The following is a 20,245-nucleotide window of genomic DNA, read 5'->3' as shown; positions in this document are numbered from 1 at the left end:
TAAAACTGTACTGATTTTAATAAATTAAAATTACAAAGATTTCCTTTGTTGGATCATGCTACTTTATATTTTGAAAACAGAAATAAAATGGATATTTCAAGTTGATAATAAATTAAGAATGAATTTAGGATTTACAATGAGGGTTTTTCTTCTGACTATCAAATCAGTAAATCAATGTTTTTTGGAGAATTGTTTTAATATAAGCAATATCATTTTACTCCATTAATTTGGCAAAAATCGGTGTCCAATTAAGGGCGATTAAAAACCCCTATTATTTCTGAAAATAACCAAAATTATTTCTGTATGATTTAATTTATTTACATTTATCCTTAATACCATATGTCATTTGCCTTTCAGAATCTGACTTTGATGCAAATGAGATAGCTACCAGCCCTTGAACAAAAATTCTACACCTATTTTTCATCAGGGGTCAGGTACAAAAACTGCAATACCTTGTGTTTCTTTCAATGGAAATATAATTACAGAAAATTCCTTCAATCCAGAACTCAATATAATAAAGGAATTGCTTATCTAGACAACACAAATACAAAAAGTCAATGAAATTTCAAAATAATGCAGATTGGTAAATAGCAATATACATGTAATATAGCGAAAAAAGGGTAGTTTTTCAAAGCTTTTTACATACATTCTACACATTTATAATAAATCTATTTCCTAATATTTCAATTAATCGTACAACATGTACATTAGGTGTGTTACGTCTACAAAAGATTCATTAGTGACGTTTGAATGAAAAATGTTCAAAAGCCTTAATAAAGTACTAAGTTGAAGAGTATTGAGGACCTCAAATTCTGAAAGTTGTTGCCAAATACAGCTGAGGGATAAAAAATCCTTAGTATTTTTGAAAAATTCTAAGTTTTGTAAACAGTGAATTTTAAAATAATTAAGAATTCTAGAAATGATGAGTCTCCTAAGGAAAAAGAAAGTTGATTTTGATAAAGTGATCAACTTGCAACTGCAAAATTGAAGAACACTTGCCTTGTGTATAAACCATTTTCTACTTCAGCATATGTTTAAACAGTGGCTAAAGTTTTGCAACAAATCAAGTTTTAACAAACTTTGAAAGCTATTTAGTGTTTGAAATAAAGATTAATAATGTTTCTCAAATTCTATATCTATTGAAACGGTGAAAAGTTATGTTTACCTATATAATAAAGTTTAACATCAGAGTAAACATGGTCACACAATTAGCTATAAACTTTCATCACCTTTAAAGCTCCAAACTGTGATAAATAGTCCATGCACGTGGAAAGGTTTCCAACACAGGTTTGCTCATGTTTTTATACAAAATATATATCTCTTTCTAAAATGAAAAGCGTCATGCCTCTGGAATGTTATGGAATACGAAGACACTTAAATGTGTTATGTATTTAACGTTATCATAGCTTATATCGATGATCCAGTACCACTTCCAGTTTATAATAGAGGTAAACGTCCCCAAGGAGACGTCCGCATGTTTATCTTTTGAGTGGAGACAGCTTAATTAGTTTCGAATCCGCCAAAACTTCCACGTTAAATAATGACAACAAACTGTGTACAAAAAAACGTAAGATTGTAAAAATTAAAAAAAATAAATAATCTAAATTTTATTGAAACAGAAAACATGTTTTTTTCAAAATTAAAAACCCAAAAGGGTAGATAATCTATTTAGCGCCAAAATATAGAATATCTTAATACCACAGGAAATTACAATAATGTATCGAACCCTAACGTTCTACTTCATATAAAAGAGGGACGAAAGATACCAGAGGGACAGTCAAACTCATAGATATTTTTGGTCACACAGCAGAATTATGCTATATCTATTGAATTATCATTTTTATATCGCCCTTAGTTTCTTCTGTAACAAAATATAAACTTGGAATTTGCCATTGATGACAGCAGTTTGATAGTTAGTCTCTGTTAAATTTATTCACAACTTTTCTAGTCTCTTAGTTTATACTTGACATTATATATAATATATAAAAAGCATTACTTCTCTGATGTGTGAAGAACTAATGTTATCCTTATTTTTTTTAGTTGATGGATTGCTGTCTCACTTACTTAATATCTTTTACTCATATTCAGAATTTTTTCTTTGGTTATGGATCAATTTTCATCCAAGAAGATATATTTTGTGTGTTAAATATTTAGTGCATCAAATGAACTTTATTGTTATAAAACCAAGGTTGCATCTCCTCAGACACAATTGACCTTTGACAGGTTTTGCAGGTATGATTAGGGGAGAGATATCATAGAGAAGGGGGAGAGGCAGAAGGATTCTTTCCTGCATGAACATAAATTTTCCATCAATGTATGGAATGATTTTTTAATTTTTTGAGACAATACTGCATTAATTTTCATGCACAATTATTTCCAACATTTTGTAGGTCAGACATTTATTTTAAAGCAGCCTCACTGCCTGTGCAAATATTATTCAATTTGCCAGTTGCAATGTCACATCATTTATTTTTAAAATCCTTCTGGTGGTAATATACTGTTGATAGGTAACATTAAATGCTAATCTGTATTAAACATGTCAGAAGCAGTACAATAAGAGCTGTTGTGGACAGATAAATTTGTTTGACCCTTTATGTATATGTCTCATGCAGTTAACTTTTCTTGTTGGATTTCTGTCTCACTAATATTCTTAATATATTTTCCATTGTCATACATGAGTCAACTTTTTGTTTAAGGATGTCCACTCCTCTGTTTCAAAATAAAAAGCTTTTTAAAAGACTGTTAATAAATAACAGAACTTAAAAAGCAGAAAAAATGAAAGGTCTGTGTCATTGCTTTAGATTTTTTCATAAATTTAGCATTGGCACCTTTTTTCTTTCAAAAACTATTGAAAAATAACATGGATTTTATTCAAAAATGGCTTATCAAGCTATATCAAATAAAATTAAGAAAAGAAAAGTAGGGGTTAGCAGGCAAGATTTTTAATGGCACTACATGGATAAAACTAGAGGATTCAAATATCTGACAAAAAGTCAAAAGCAAGAGAACATCCTTACATTTTGATTTCTTTATGATTTATGTTTTTTTTGTGTTAAGTTTATTTGTTTAGGGGCCAGCTGAAGCCCAACTCCGGGTGTAGGATTTTCTCACTGTGACGATCTATTGGTGGCCTTGGGCTGTTTTCTGCACTTTGGTCGGGTTGTTGTCTCTTTGACACATTTCCTGTTTCCATTCTCAATTCTATCTTGAAGAATTTTTTTTTTATTTTATCAAATTTTTATCTGTAAAAGATAGTTTCCATCATTTCCAATCTAATTAAAATTAAATCTCTTCATTTTGTTAAGTGGCAGGTACCAGTTTTGGTGTAACAGAACATGTGTCCCTCGCAGAATTTTTTTCATAGTTTTAAAAGTAATGAAATATAATTGCTTCATGTGGACTGAAAAAACAAATGATTGTAGGCTATTGTACTACATTAGTAAGTAGTTGCATCCACAGGTCTGGGATTTCCTTCACATTTATGGGACCAATCAGAAGTCAAAATTGGGGTCTCCTTTCTTGATTTCATCCAATTAAAGTGGGGAAAAAATTCAATTTATGTTAACTTAACAAAATATCTAGAGATTTTGATAGTTGGGATAGGTGAGGACAATTTCTCTAATTCATTGAATATCATTTATCTCTGGAAATTTGCCTAAAATTCCTGTCTGAAATTAGCAGGATTCTGAAGGTGAGGATTAGATTTGTATCAGAGCATCACATTTTTTGTCTTATTTGCAATGCATTTATAAATTTTAAAATATGCATGCTGTACAGACACCCAAATTTACAGGTTTTCTATATATTCACACAAGCACGCAGGCACGCACACATCTTAGTTACTCGAAACCATTATTTTTATTTGCATATAAGCTTGAATGATTTTTCAGGAAAATAAATTCATAAATCCATGAAATTCTAAAGATTTATTGTAAAATAACTGGATGGAACAAATTTAGGCAAGATTTCAAATTGGAGTTATCTTTCTTTGTCCATAACTGAAGGTAGAACAGAGAAATTCAATCACCATGTTCTGTATCCTGCAACTTACCGTAACAAAAATTTTGTAAAGTAAGGTTTTTCAAAAACAAAATATTTTGTAAAAGAGTAGTGAAAAGATACCAAAGGGACATTCAAACTCTTAAGTTGAAAAAAACTGACAAAGCCATGGCAAAAAAACGAAAATGACCTAACACAAACAACAGTATACAAAATACAACTAAAGACTGAGCAACGCGAACCCCACCAAAAACAAGGTGTAACTTGAATATTATATGGGCATGGATAGAACCTAAAGAATGTTCACCTCCACAACCTTGACTGGTAAGGTATAGATGAGGACTTTAATATAGCTTAATACCGTGAATTAATTATCATTTGTGGTATAACTTTTTTTGTTGATTTTGTGAGTAGAAGTAACCCTTGAATTTAAATGTTCAACAAAGTACACATGTTCTAGAGGATTGTATGCAGAGTTTTAAAAAAAACACAAAATTAAATATCCTTGAAAATATGTTTTTTCCTCAATCCACAAAAATTGGTATCCACTAAAATAAATGAATTCACAGTATACAATAAAGTTTTGGGTGTACTTAGTGGTCTTTATCACAAAAATCAACAAACAAAATTAGAAGAAAATCTTCTATAAGACAGAATATTCAAGACTTTATTATGTCCTAATTGATTATTTATGTATCCCAAGACAAAATTCATGAACTGTGATAAACAGATAAGAATTAAATATAAATTTTGATCCAGAAATTGCATGGCCCCCAACCAAAAGACATTATGGTTTTGTATGTGAATGTGAAAACGCAACCCATGAAAATTGACTTTTTTTAACATACTTCTTGTCAAATATATTTCTGTATTTTATACTGGATAGTTAATTAGAACTAAAGTAAGTGCACATAATTTGAAATATCTACAGGCAAAATTTGTGTGGTCTTAAAATTGAAATAACTGATTAATATTGCTTTTAATACATAGGTAAAATCTATCATATTTTAAGAAATTAGTTTTTTGATATTATGCTACGCAAACTGTAGAGAAAGTTAAAAGGGATTAAATGCCAGATTCTGTTTAAACATGTCAATCTTAATTATATTTCAGTTCCAATGAATCTATTTTCCTTTTTAACATACTTAAATTCAAATTTTATTGTAGATGATTCTTTTAAAAACTGTCCAAACAAAAATAATTGGTTTCAAATAATATTTACTGGATTGACTGTTATATGTGACAGAGCTACCTCCCATTTAAAAGTTGACTGAATTGATCACTCTGTGTACTAGTACGCTCTATATAAAAAAGATAACAGAAATTACCAAAAATATTTGACACTACAAAAAACCACATAAACCACCAACATGCAAGCAAAGACAAATTATAAAAAATAAATGGGGAATGTGTCCATGGGACACAGATGATGCCCCCGCTTGCATATAACGTTATAAAGGAACATAACTCAAGAACTGTAAAAGTGATGCTTCCCAAATTTGTACTTGATCTGAGTTTTGTGGTAATTAGCATTGTTCATAACATTTGGTTGAGGCAAACTAAAGTTAGAGAACAGAAACGAATATTTGAGCAATTTTTCCATTTTTAAAGGGGCATAACTCTAGAACGGTAAAAGTGACGCCACCAAAATTCAAACTTGATCTGTGTTTTGTGGTAATAAGCATTGTGTATAAGATTCATAACATTTGGTTGAGGCAAACCTAAGTTAGAGAACGGAAACCAATTTGGGGACGTACGGACGTACAGACGGACAAGGGTAACACATAATGCCCCCTCCGCTACAGAGGGGGCATAAAAACACAAGCTCCAGATATACTGAACAGGTATTGTGACAAAAAAAAATCATGTTTTTTTTTTTATTGAATTTGTCTTGTGAAAAAGAGGCTGCAATTCTTTTTACAAAGTTGTTAGTTAACCTCTAACATATATCTCCATGTGCCCCGTGGTTGTCTAAATATTTGTATTGTTTTTAACACGCTTCAGTGTGGTTGTCAGGCTAAATTATGACAGTACATGTTTGATTTCTTTGCCAGATTTTTTTATTGATATTACTCCATGACTTTGTTCTTCAATTCACAGTTGTGGTGTGATCATCAGTTTGCAAAGAATTCCACTCCCGCTGCTAGGGGCTGTCTTAAATTTGCATAGAGGTGAGAGTTTTTTGCTCCTTGTTGAAGGCCTAAGATGACTTTGAGATGAAGAACATCAATAAAAGCACTGTTCCTTTGCTTTTTATAAAATCTGTAGAATTTCAGACCTCAATTACAGATTTTTCTTGCAAAAAGATCTATTCTGAATTTTGGGTCCTCCATGCTTTTCCAACTTAGTATATTATTTGGCCTTTTTAACCTTTTTTTTTGTATGTCACTGATGATTCATTTGTAGATGAAATGCACATCTGGTGTACAAAATGTTAATCCTGGAGTTTATTCTGAATATTCATCTCAGTCCATATTTGAAAATGACTGGCAAATATGATCATTTTGCAGACCCTTGATTTTGAGGCAGAATAAATATAAATATCATATGCCTTCACTTGTACATGTGGCCATATACATGTACAAGCAAAATTACTTCTTGCACAATTGTAAAAAAAAAATGAAAAAAAAATGATATTTTGCATTTCTTTAATGGAACAGATAATTTCTGTTTAGGATAACATTGACCAATCACAGATAAGACACAGATATACAAAATAAATATTATTTGTTATGTACATTTTACAACAGTGTACACTATTTATAATAATCCAAGTTGTCTGCCTTCAAAAACAATCTAATATTTATAATTTTGTAAAATACACATATTATACAACATGTTCTATACATATTCTTCATCTGTAAATTTTTTAACTATTCTCCTTTGTCATTTCATATCAATTCATTACCCTAAATTATTGCAAATTGTATTTTTCATACTTTGCCAAAAGATCATTTTATCAACTACAGTTTTAATGATTGAAATTCTATATATAAGTAAAATAACAAACGTGTAACATACACATATAGGTAAGCAGAGTCTTCCATATTAATGTTGTATATTGAAATTAAAAAAAAAATTGAAACAACATGTCCTCCTTTTTCTAATAGCCATAATAAAATTTACCAAGTCTTATCATTATTTTAATTTACCATTTACAACAGTGCTGCAATATCAGTATATACTACAGAAAAATAGATATATTACAGTTACTGTTGCAATGAACATGAAAATATCACAGATATCAAAATGGTTGTCAATTGGGTCTGAATTCTAATAGGAATTGAAACATTTCAGCTTTATTCTATCCCTGCCTATCTTATAACTAAAGTTGATTACAGTAGTGTTATCATTGACAAAAACATAAAGCAGTAACTGTGTATTACCTCCTACATGTATTGAGACTTTGGTTTTACAGTCATAAAAAAACTTTCATTATCATTTGAAAATGAGCTTATGAATAATTCTGTGAAATTTTTTCAACATTTTACTCTTTATTTTTAATTTCTATATTCCTAATTTAAATGTCTTGAAAATCTCCAAAACAGAATTAAAATAGCTGTGTAAGCTTTATTGAATCACAAAAAATTAAAGTACAATAAATTTACAAGACAATGGTCACTTAATATACATCATATACATACAAATACTTAGACATATTTACATTTGTAATATACCTGAATACTAGTTTTACGATGAAAGCACAACAGTTTTACATGAACACATAAAGAAACGAATAAAAATGCCAGACTGTACATGATGTTAAAATATCTGTTACTGCCCATTAAAAAATATTGTGTAGCACTTGTACTACTAACAAATGCATTTCATCAAAGAGTATACATGTTAGAGCTCAGCTCAAGTCCTTATTGAGCCTATATAATAACATATAACACAACTCTTGGCATAAGATAATTGACAGTTGAGTTCCAGGGCTGAACTGTTAAGATTTACAAATACACTGCTGTTCAGTAAGTCTGCACACCTTTACAGTTTTGTGGTTTTCACATTTATACACAGATTTGGAAAGTCCAAAGACTCAGATTTGGTTTTGCATGTCAGTGTTACTGTGTCATAAATTCAAAACATAGAATCCCTTCGTTTCTATAATAAGATGACAAGGCAAAAAGAGGGAAGGGTCAGAAGGAACTATTAAAGTTGCTGGATGTGGTTTGTTTAAAAAAAAAAGACTACTGTCTGAAATAGAAAGGACACTGTGCTATTAAATTTTTAGGATGTTTAGGTAAACCAGAAACTGCCCTCAAACGTACATACACAACCAGAATAGCCATTTATAAAGGTATTAAATGCAAGGTAGGTAATGGCTTTGTAACTGGTCCATTATCATGGTCCTCTATCAGCTTCTTGGTCTTCAAATTTAGCTTGAGTCAATATGTAGTAACATCTGACCAATCGCTAAAAATTTATAACTAATGGTATAAAACATAGTGATAAAATTTGTAATATAATTTCAGTATTTTAGTTCAAATAATATATGCAGAAGGGACAAAGTTTTACAATTTTTACAACTAATTGTTTTGTTTTTTACTTTCTTGTACTATGGGATGACATTTAAACATAAATTGTTCAGCTATTTAACTTATAATGCTACGACAAGATCTTTATACTGTTTACTTGTGCCATGAAGAACTCCCAGATAATGCAAAATGGATATGTACACAACCTTAAGTTTCATAACCAAACTTATATTAACAGTCCTGTATATACTTATAAAGGTACCTCCAACTGCATGGATCTATATTACCATTTTAACTCAGTAATTAAAGATTCTAAAAACTGTTTTCTTTTAAAATTTGGCACTACATAAATTTAATATACAGTAAGTAAATTCAGAAATTATTGCCAGGTTTTTATTAATGCGAATAATGCGACTGAGTGAGTACCTCAATAATAAGAACTCGCATTCTGATATCTGATACATATATCTGTATGCAGAGATTCCTGAAATCGCAATAATTAATCTTTCATTTTTGTCCATTCTTCAAAAATCGTAATAATACATACACAAAATAATTTCTGAATTTACAGTATACATATTGATTGTTGCCAGTGCTAACAAACTATTGTACTACAGAGTTTTTGCAATATCATATTATTAATCATGAAAACTTAACAAATAAATATATTTTCTTTAATAATACATAAACAAACAAAAAGAATTCAGAGTAAAGCAAATATAGCTCTCTTCAATAAACGAAGGAACATGAATACTAGCAGAATTAAAATACACCATAAAGCTATTTACAGCACTTTACAAGTTATTTACATTATGTGCAGTATTATAACACTTCTTGAAATCACAGTATAATTTTAGTTGTGACTATCAATGTCTGGTAACTATCAGAGTAGATTCATACTGTTTTAACTGGGTACACCAGCTTGGGAGATGTGTGCGATAATATCACGGGTTTTCTGTTACTATCTGAGTCAGCTGATCGTTCATCCCCTGAAATAAAAAAAATACTTGTTAACTGACTACAAAATACATACACAGTAATGTGAAAACAATCAAACACTAATACATACATTATGCAATTTTTATTTTTCCTTTTTTTCAAGGTCTAAACAATATCCTTTTTTCATTTTCAACAACTTCATAATTTGTTGTAAGCTAAAGGGAAAAGAAGAAAAAATTTTAATTGAGAAAAACACTTTTTATTTTATATAAATGTATTTGGATGAACAAAGGCATTCATGACCATACAACAGGATATTCAAAGTTATTATAATTTGTGCAATTAAACATAAAACAATAAAGATGTGTGATGAAAAATATTTCCAGTAAAAGATTTGATTTTTATTGTTTTTACTGTTTGGGTACAGGTTTGTAGTCCCCATAATTGTGTTCTGGTAATTGTGTGTACTGTTTGGGTACAGGTTTGTAGTCCCCATAATTGTGTTCTGGTAATTGTGTGTACTGTTTGGGTACAGGTTTGTAGTCCCCATAAGTGTGTTCTGGTAATTGTGTGTACTGTTTGGGTACAGGTTTGTAGTCCCCATAATTGTGTTCTGGTAATTGTGTGTACTGTTTGGGTACAGGTTTGTAGTCCCCATAATTGTGTTCTGGTAATTGTGTGTACTGTTTGGGTACAGGTTTGTAGTCCCCATAAGTGTGTTCTGGTAATTGTGTGTAATATGATTAATAGATACATGCATCAAAATGAATGGAAGGCACAGACAACATATGTGCAGTTAAAATGGAATTCCACATAAGCCTTTGGTCTAGGCATTAATAATTGACGTTGATTTTTGATGTCATTGGTCAATATGCATGACATAAATAGGTATTTGACATTAGTATCCAGATTTTAAATACTATTTTCATTCCTGTTAATTTACAAGTAAAGCTTTTATTGATTCAAGATGCAGACATATTTAAATGACAATATCATGGGACAGAAAGCAATAATCTTCTAAATCAATGATGGGTAGATACAGATATAAGTTCAGCTTCTTAAATGGTAAAAAAGAAATATAGTGTATCAGTTCAGGTCAGCAAAATCCTTACACACACTTAACAAACTTAAGTAATATGTATAGTGTTTGATTGTTTCAACTATTCTGAAAAATGAAAATAACTATCTATCTAAATTTAAGTTATATAAATATGTCAAAAGTAGTAGATCAAAAATAAAATACCATTAAAGTCAAGAAAAGTAACAAAAACCCAATCTAAAACAACGTCATAGTTTATGCAAAACCTGAAACCAAATATATAAGGAAGCAACTCTTTCCAGCAGAATATATATGGACATGGCAAAAATGCATTTATAGTGAACTCATAGTGTGAAGCATACAACATTTAAAATTTTAGGCAGATCATACTGATAACCATAAATAACTTCACAAGTTCATAACCACTAAAAATATCACTAATTTCAGAGCCAGCTTATAAGTTAAGATTTCTTGGATATGCTTGCAAAAAAAAGAAGTGATACTCTTTGATCAATAACCTCAATATGTTATTTAAGTAATCAAATAATTCCATATTGAAGTGAAGAAGTTTCCCTATAAATGTTATCATTACCATTTATAAAACAACAAAAATGGTATCACAGTCACTAGAACAAATCAATTAAAAGGCAACAATAGGGCATAATCAAGACCTTTGTAGATACACAAGGAAAACTAAGATTGAAATGAGCAATTAAAATAGATGGATCAAAGACAGTTTTATGGGCTATCATTTGGTTTAAAATTCATTGACATCTACCCCATATCTCTTTATATTCATATGCAAGAGTCTGGAATTGGTCATGTTTGCCAGACGAGACCTAATCTGAAAGGCCAATGACCAAAATGGTATCTTGGATGTAGGTCATGAAATAAAAATTGACAGAAATAATTTTGTCTTTTCATTGAAATTTTTATCTATATTTAGTCTTTTTGTTGTTTCTTTTACAGGTGCAAAGAAAGTCCACTTAATATAAATTTTAATTATAAATCAATCCAGTCTAGACTATTCTGTTAGCTACCATAATTTCCTACATATTCTACAATTAATAAAGTGACTTTTAGTTTTACCAAACTCCAGTGTAATAACAGTTAACCAAGAAACTTGGACTTAGTATCATCAACAATATTATTACAATGTATCAATCCCATCATTCCAGAAGCAGGGGTTTTATAATAATGCATATTAAGACACAAAGGAGCCATCACAGATAAAAAAGAATTACTTCTCCTCTACTTTTCAAGATTTTAGCTACTGGGAAATGACCTTGAATCCAAACAGGTATTCCAATCTGAAAGTAGTTCAGTGATTTTCAAAACATGCAAGAAGTTGGCCTATATTCAAATTCTATAGATTTTCAAGTTTCAAGTTTATTCTACCCTTATTTCATGCATAAACATTATTTTTTCCATTAAATAAAGTATGATTTTGCTTTGAAATAAAATCAGTGAACTTTTATTTTTCTGAAAACAACACTAACCCCTTTAAAAAGTTTTATTTACTACCATCTCTTTCTAAATTCAGCAACTTTTGAAATGAGTTAAATAACTGACATCCTTGGTTAAATTAATTTTTATCCTATCATATAATCCCTTTTGTAATGATATGATGTATTCAGACAATGTAAATTAACTTACATTCTACATTACATTGCAGTGAATCTGTGTAACCAGCTTATTCAACAGTTTTTTTTTATTTTTGCATCATAACAATGAAATTTTATGGCATGCATTTAAATATTATGTTCTATACATCACTTTCGAGTTTGTCTGTCATTAAAGAAAAATTAAATCTGTGATAGGGTCTTATAAGGGCTTTTAATTATAGACTCCAACTGGTTCAAATACTTTATTATATACCAGGAAAATGTAACTCAATATGTGGGATTGAGTTATCAAAATCCACTGCCATAAACACTAATACAATTATTCCAGGACACTATATGGTATGTTTGTCAAAAATGTCCAAAAAGGTCCAGAATAATAGTCAGGTACAAATAACATCTAACTTCAAAGAAAGTTCCAAATAATATAAACCTCACAATGAAAACCGTAAGTGAAATAGCAAGACAGAGCCAATAGAAAATAATGTACAAATTACCCAATGAATACCATCGAAAAGTCCAATGCGGCAGAACTTAAATGTACTCACTGTACTAACCAATAGTACATGAAAACGTCATACCTGCACTGCATTACTAACTGTATGGGGTTCAATACAGGATAATCATATGCTTCAATGGTCAATTATTCATTACACCATAGCAGGGACTAAATTTGGAAAACGGAAAGCTATAGCGTAATGAGTTCAGAAAATGTCTTCAAAATATTTTAACAACTTTAGATCAAATTAAATATTTTTATAGTTTATTGAAATAATTCGCTGAAATGGAAAATTGGTTAAGTTATAAAATATACAAAGTAAAATATAAAAAGAATACTATAAATCGCTGCCACATTCTCCCCCGCATTGGAGAATGCGTCCTCGCAGTCTCAACAGTCAAAAAACATCGCCATGTCCTTCCCTCCATGAAAGGGTGACGTCTCTGTCAGTAAAGCATCGTACGTTACTACTGGTCTGTAACAATCTTCAAGATGGCATTGGTTACAACTTGCTCCATTCCTTGAAAAAGACCTGACGATACAGCTTGAGACAGGAAGTTGGCTCTTTCTAACCAATCTGATGGCTTGGAATTGGTTGACTGTTGCATCATAAAACCATCGTATTTCTTTGGAAGTTTCCCTCTAGTTGTCCTTGCTGGCAGTGAACGTCTACCAGGTCTTGGCGTTGGTTCATCACTGCTATCTGATTCCTCGTCGATGTTTTGGTTTACCGGAATTTCATCTGAAGTATCATCTTCAAGTTCTACTGCATGTGCATCATCATCAAGACGAACAGGATCATCTATATCTTCATCTACAGACGGAGAAGCGTCCTCCTCAGTTCCTGTGTCTTGTAATCCCTCAACTGGTTGTCGATCGTCATCGGTCCGGCCGGGGATTAAACTGTCATCTACAGGCTGGTCCACAGTGAGATCAACAGGTGCTAAATTGTTGCTATCTGTGACTTCTGTAGGTATGAAATACTCATAATCATCATCATGGTCGTCGCTGTCCTTATGGTCAATAACTGTTGGGTTATTTCCTGGTTCAGAACGCTCATGTTTTGTTGGTGTATCCGGAGTAGATCTGTGTCGGTCATTTCCTAAATATTTATCCAAAAATCCAATTGGCAGTAGTAAATTCCGGTGTAAAGTTCTTGTCCGGCCTTGTCCACTTTCTTTCTGTACTACAAATACTGGTGTTTCTGTGTTGGGTTGCTCTTTAACGATGTATGGTTCTGTTTCCCACTTATCTGAGATCTTATGCTTACCATCAAATGCTACGATGCGAACAAGTACACGGTCTCCTACTTCAAGAACTGCTCCTCTTATCTTTTTATCATAGTTGTCTTTTTGTCTACCTTGTGCTGTTTCAACTGATTTCCTTGCTTGCTCATATGCAATTTTTAGTCGTTCTTTCAGTGTTTTTGCATATTTCGTTGTTGGTTCTTTGCATGTATTTGTCTCCAGTCCAAATGCGACATCTATCGGTAGCCGTGGGTTTCTGCCGAACATTAAGTAATACGGCGCAAATCCTGTACTAGCTTGTCTGGTGCAGTTATACGCATGTACTAATCCTGTGATATGGGATTTCCAGTCATGTTTTTTATTCGGATCCAATGTTCCTAGCATGTTTAGTAGTGTACGGTTGAATCTTTCTGTTAAACCATTGCCCATTGGATGATAGCTAGTAGTTCGTGACTTCTCCATTCCTGTAATTGTGCATAATTCCTTGATGATTTTACTTTCGAAATTTGGCCCTTGATCTGCATGAATTCGTTTTGGTAGACCATAATGCAAGATGAAATGATTCAGGAATGCTTCAGCTGTTGTTCGAGCAGTTTGATTTTTCGTTGGTATGGCTACAGCATAACGAGTGAAATGATCAGTGATAACAAGGATGTTTTCAAAACCACCTTTCGATTTTTCCAGGGTTAAGAAGTCCATACATACAAGTTCCATCGGTTGCTTGGTTTCGATGCTGATGAGTGGTGCACGGTGGTTAAGTGGCTGTTTTCGTCTGATGCATCTCCCGCAGTTGCTTACCCAGTCTTCAACATCTTTACTCATCCCTTGCCATATAAAACGATCTTTGACTAACGACAAAGTTCTGTCTCTGCCTTGATGTCCCATATCGTTGTGTAATTGGGTAAGTACGGTTTCGACACAGGACTTAGGTAGTACAAGTTGTGTCAACGGTTTACCATCGCTAATTATCTCTCTGTATAAAATTCCTTGTATGAATTTTAGTTTGTCGAAATTGTTGAAGATGAAGAGATGTTGAGGTGATTTTACTACTTCAGCTCTTCTTGGACGTCGTCTTTGTTGAATGCTGGTAAACCAAGATTTCAATACTGGGTCGCTGCGTTGTTCTTTTCGTATGTCAATATTACAGTAAGAGTTCAGTTCTGTGGCTTCTGGTTCTTTCTCAGGTGTTCCAGATAAGCAGTTGATGTATGGTACAGGTTGAATAGCATCGCAAATGGCTTTAATTGATTCGCTTTTTATTGACATTTTTTGTTGTGTTGATTCTGGTAGTCGTGAAAGTGCGTCTGCATCAGTATTTTGTTTACCACTTCTGTAAATTATGTCGAAATCAAATGTAGCTAGAGCTGCAACCCATCTATGCCCTGTAGCGTCTAGTTTTGCTGTTGATAGTACATAAGTTAGTGGGTTATTATCGGTGACGACTGTAAAACAGCTTCCATACAAGTAATCCTTAAACTTTTCAGTAACTGCCCATTTGAGTGCCAAAAATTCAAGTTTGTGTGCTGGATAATTTCGTTCAGATTTTGATAGTCCTCTGCTGGCATATGATATAACGTGTTTCTTTCCATTCTGTTCTTGGTAAAGTATGGCTCCTAGTCCTGTGCCACACGCGTCGGTATGTATTTCAAACGGTTTTGAATAATCAGGATATCCTAGAACTGGCGGTGTAGATAGTCGTTGTTTCAATTCTTGGAAAGCATGTTCCTCTTTGTCACCCCAGTGCCATGATGGTGGTGCTCCTTGACGCTTAGTTTTCCTTTTTGACATTTGTGGTGCTGGCATAATGTCCGTTAACGGTCTTGCAATCTTGGAAAAATCCTGTATGAATTTGCGATAGTACCCGGCAAAACCAAGGAATTTGCGAACGTCTTCCGGTGTTGTGGGGCGTGGCCAATTTTCTATCTTTTCAATCTTGTCAGGATCGGGTTCTATACCGTCTTCAGAAACAATGTGTCCGACGTATTTGACTCTGGTTCGGAAAAGTTGACATTTCTTCGGAGACAATTTCAATCCTGATTCCCGTAGTCTTTGAAAAATAAGTTCTAATCTTTCTAAATGTTCCTCATACGACTTTGCAAAGATAATAAGATCATCCAGATATATGAAACATATTTTCAGATGCAAATCTCCTAATATTTCTTCCATTAAGCGCTGGTATGTTGCAGGACTATTAGCTAGTCCAAAAGGCATTCTGATGTATTCATAAAACCCCAATGGGCCAACGGTAAATGCAGTCCTCTCTTTGTGTGATTCCTCAATCTCGATTTGGTGATATCCTGACTTCATATCTAAACATGTATAATACTTATTTCCGCCCAGTGCGTCTAAGATTTCCTCTATTCTCGGAAGTGCGTATGCGTCTTTAATTGTCTTTTCATTTAAAGTACGATAGTCCACGCACATGCGCAGTGAGCCTTCTTTCTTCCGGACTAGAACAACGTTTGATGAAAATGGAGAGTGGGACTTTCGAATAACTCCAGCTGCAAGTAACTGTTGTAGATGGTCTTTCACTTCATCGAACATAGATGGTGGTATGCGGCGGTGACGCTGTTTAAAAGATGTATCGTCGACTAAATCAATGCGATGTCGTACTATCGATGTGTAGCCTATATCGGTATCGCCCTTTGAAAAAATATCTTCGTATGCAGTAATAAGTTGTTTGACTTTATTCAGTTCAACTTCTGATAACTCAGTTGGCATTTCTAATTTGTCATAAAGGTCTGCACTGATATCAATTACATCCACTTCCGGTTTAACGTCAGCTATGGTTACTGGTTGCAGTTCGCATACGATTGCCCTGGGTTGTATATTAACAGTTCTGGTCGTAACATTAGTTATGTGTACTGGTATGGTATCTCTATATTCATGTCTGTAATTGACTAAGCCTGGTGTGATATCTAAATCTGCGGGTAAATCAGACCCCTTCGTGTGTTGCAATAGAGCACAAGTCGGTTTGTACGGTATCTGCTTGTCCATGTACCCCTGTAATACGACTGACCCGTTAGGTTGTATCATAACAGTTGTATGCTCTGCTGATTTAACGATGCATAAACGATTGCCATTCTTCTGAAGTTCTCTCTCTCGAAGTGTCATTGTCCTAAATGTCATATACCATTCAGTATGAAGATTAGCTGTCTGCAGAAATCTATCTCCGTGAGTATGACGGATATCCTCTAATACAATTGACAAAACGTTGGTTCCAATTAAAACGGGTACTTTATAGTTGTATGTACTATCAGGAACGACAAGAAATAGTCCTTGATATTGGTTTCCGTTGACATCTTTAATTTTAATGGTTGCTTCAATAAATCCTAAGTACGGAAGTGATTGTCCATCGGCGCACTCTATATGTAGAAAGCTTGTCAATGGTTCCAGTGGAACTGTCTGTAGATTTAAACGGTAAAATGATTCAGAGATCGTCAAGACTGTTGAGCCGGTATCCAAAAGTGCTTGTGATTCAATGCCGTTAATAAAAATTGTTGTTTCGTTTGAGGATCCTACCAATTCAATATTCTGTTGCCTTTTGGGACATTGTTGTTCCGAGCCTAATGTCCGTCCCTTGACATAGACCTGTTGTCGTTTAAAGAACGTAAATGATCGGTCCTAACTGCGCATCCATACGCAAAGTGTCCTTCTTGTCCACATTTATAGCAAATAATGGGGTCGGTGTTTCTACGTCGTGTTTGTTGTTGGGTTTCTGCCGCTTGTAATGGTGTGTTTTGTGTATTGTCCCAGTACGGTCTGTAGTTTCTATTTCCTTGTCCACGTCCACGGTGTCCCCGACCTCGGTACTGTGTATTCCAGTTGTTATGTGTACTTTGCTGATATTGGCCTTCGGTACGAGTTTCATCTTGTCGTTGTGATTGTTCTTGGGTGTGTCTCTTCAACTCACCAATATCTTTATTCATTTGTTGCATCATAGACTTTAGCTCTGTATATTCGCCTTCAGATTGTGCCATCTTAATGTGTGCGGTCTTTTTATTGTTCGGTAGCTGGTCTTGCTCTATTTCCCTCATCACTACTCTAAGCTGATCAAAATCGGTTATATTATCAAACTTATATCCACTAATGTCTTTAAGTTCCTTGCGAAGCCCATACCAGAAACGGGTGCGAAGTTTTTCTTCTGATTCTTGCGGTGTTATTCCTTTCTTATGTACTACCTTACTCAACATATCTTCGAGCCTACATCCCCAAGCGGAAACATCTTCGCCCTCCTCTTGACGTGCACTGTGAAATTTAGCCAAAAGTTGTTCTCCGTGATCTACTGTGCCAAATATACTTTCCATCTTTTCCATGATATCTTTTACAGATGCTTTGGATCCTAGGCGCATCGCAACTTTTCCTGCCTCGCCTTTAAACGATCTTCGCATGCTTTGTAGTATAACATCTTCGTCGTATTTTTCCTGTTGCAAACATTCTATTTCATACTTCCATAGGTCGTAAGATTCATCTTTGTCACTGCCTGAGAACGGAACTATTCGTGGAATGTATCGGCTCTGGTACCCTTTTGATTGGGTTTCAATTGATGCTGCTGCTTTAGGTGGAACTGGTTCGGTCTTAATTGGTTGTTTGAGAGTTCCTTGGAACCAATGCTTGAAATCGGAAGCGCTGTCCGCTTTTGGTTTGACTCCCATCTCCTTAAAAGCTGCAGCGATGTGTTCTAGTTCTTCGACGGATAATTCTATATCAGATTCCTTGCCTTCCGTGGCCATGATACAAATAAGCTGGAAAAAAAAACTAACTAGGCCAAATAATTGGCTAATGTACTATATACTAATCAGCGATTAGTTAATCAAATAAAGATTAATCGATAATTAAAATCGATACTGAGAACTCTATATGCAATCCGTTAATTCATTGCAAGTTGCAAGCGCAATCTTTGCATAAAAAAAAACGGTCCGCTGTATAAAATCCGAATCGCAAAAATCGGCAAAATCTCGATGTACGGTTCACGGATATAAAGTCAAATCTATATAGTACAAATATAAACTACATGTAAATAAATCTTTTACCTGATATATCAATAGTATAGCTATCTACTATCTATATAAAGGAGCAATATGTATCTAATATAATGTAAGCACCTGCTATATAAAGCTCACTCTGTATAGTTTTTAGTATCTGTATACTCTTTCCGGGCACCTTTTATGTATAAACGAACGAGTACTAGGTGTAGTTACTCTACGTCTATGATCTATAATATGCTATCCTACCCTATAATGTATATGTGAATCAAATAACGAGATCCTATATGCACTATGAACTATCCGTCAAGTCAAACGCACCTGAACTAGCAATACGTAATACTCCAAACTAGATACCTTGAAATCAACACCTGATCAAAGATAAATCAATAAACCAATACACTACGCCTACGCACTGACCTATATAACGACAATACCTATAGCTAGTCAACCGTAAACGATATGGTCTAAAAAAATCAAATCAGGTCGATGAAATGCTCTGAACAAATGTGAAAAAAATAATTATATACAATGTCTTATATATGTACAACTATTACGCTTCGTAAATCATGCGTAATTATTTCCAAATATTCAAGTAAAAAAAATATTTTCTTTATACACCGCTATTCCCTGTGACAGTTCTCAAGTATCAATATAATCAATGTAATTAATGTCTATATATAACCTTAGGTTTCATAAAATTGTATATATCTGTTTCTATACACAAATTCTACCTTAAATGTATACGTAAGTATATCAAAATCGGGGAAACAATCCCTATACTATTACTATCAACTGTAGATAACAGCAAGAAAACTTTGACTTTTTGACGAACTTACTATGTATTGGATACTAAATTACTCCATAATATAGGGTACCGGAAGATGAAGAACAGCTCAGCTGTATGACGCTCAGAAAGTGTATGTAACTACATGAATTGAAATGCAAAGATTTTGGTTAGCGTCTCAAAAGCAAACAGTTGTTTTTTTCTAAATATGTTAAAGACATCGATACCCCTTGATGTAGTAAGTCAAAGCTGGGTCAGTTTTCATTGTGTATAAACAGGTAAGCTAATTAAATACAGTTGATAATAAAGAAATGGCCTACCTTAAATCTTCGTGTACTGCACATTTTCCAGAGAATTATTTCACACACATTAAATAAATTCACACAAAAGTTCATTCAATACAATTATAATAAGATTCACTGCATAAAGTTTGTTCTTCATCTGTACGAGATCCAACGGATAAACGATATAATTGAGTGCACTCGGTTACGGAAAGTGTAGATGAATGGTTTCCGGAATCTTCCAATTCACTATGGTAAGTGTTAGATGGATCGATCTGCCATTTGCTGAATTCGTAAGTTGTCGCTTCTGTCGCCAAGCCTGGTCCCTACGTGGGCGCCATTTGTGATAGGGTCTTATAAGGGCTTTTA

At 33.3% G+C, this 20,245-nt stretch overlaps 2 protein-coding genes across 6 annotated transcripts in view; both read right to left on the bottom strand.

The window, feature by feature from the left end:
- The window catches only part of LOC127710223 (F-box and WD repeat domain containing protein 10B-like), a 29,088-nt gene extending 27,609 nt beyond the window's left edge, over positions 1 to 1,479 (bottom strand). The window contains exon 1 of one of the 2 annotated variants that reach the window (XM_052215986.1): positions 1,230 to 1,479. The gene's annotated coding sequence lies outside the window, so the exon portion shown is untranslated. Of the gene's footprint in view, positions 1 to 1,165 lie in introns of both variants that reach the window. The other variant, XM_052215988.1, reaches the window with a different exon arrangement.
- Positions 1,480 to 6,630: 5,151 nt separating this feature from the next.
- Positions 6,631 to 20,245, bottom strand: part of LOC127709822 (Golgi-specific brefeldin A-resistance guanine nucleotide exchange factor 1-like) — a 78,518-nt gene continuing 64,903 nt past the window's right edge. For 2 of the 4 annotated variants that reach the window (XM_052215480.1, XM_052215481.1), the window contains exons 38-39: positions 11,700 to 11,765; positions 6,631 to 9,466 (exon numbers count right to left, since the gene is read on the bottom strand). In XM_052215480.1, coding sequence (XP_052071440.1) covers positions 9,422 to 9,466; positions 11,700 to 11,765 — 111 coding nt within the window. In that variant the 3' untranslated portion in view covers positions 6,631 to 9,421. The remainder of the gene's footprint in view (positions 9,467 to 11,699; positions 11,766 to 20,245) is intronic. The other 2 variants (XM_052215482.1, XM_052215483.1) reach the window with 1 other exon arrangement.

The sequence above is a fragment of the Mytilus californianus genome, unplaced genomic scaffold, assembly GCF_021869535.1.
Source record: "Mytilus californianus isolate M0D057914Y unplaced genomic scaffold, xbMytCali1.0.p SCAF_7, whole genome shotgun sequence".
Classification (NCBI taxonomy): Eukaryota; Metazoa; Mollusca; class Bivalvia; order Mytilida; family Mytilidae; genus Mytilus; species Mytilus californianus.
Note: the sequence above shows the minus strand (reverse complement) of the source record. Positions and strands in the feature narration are given on the sequence as shown.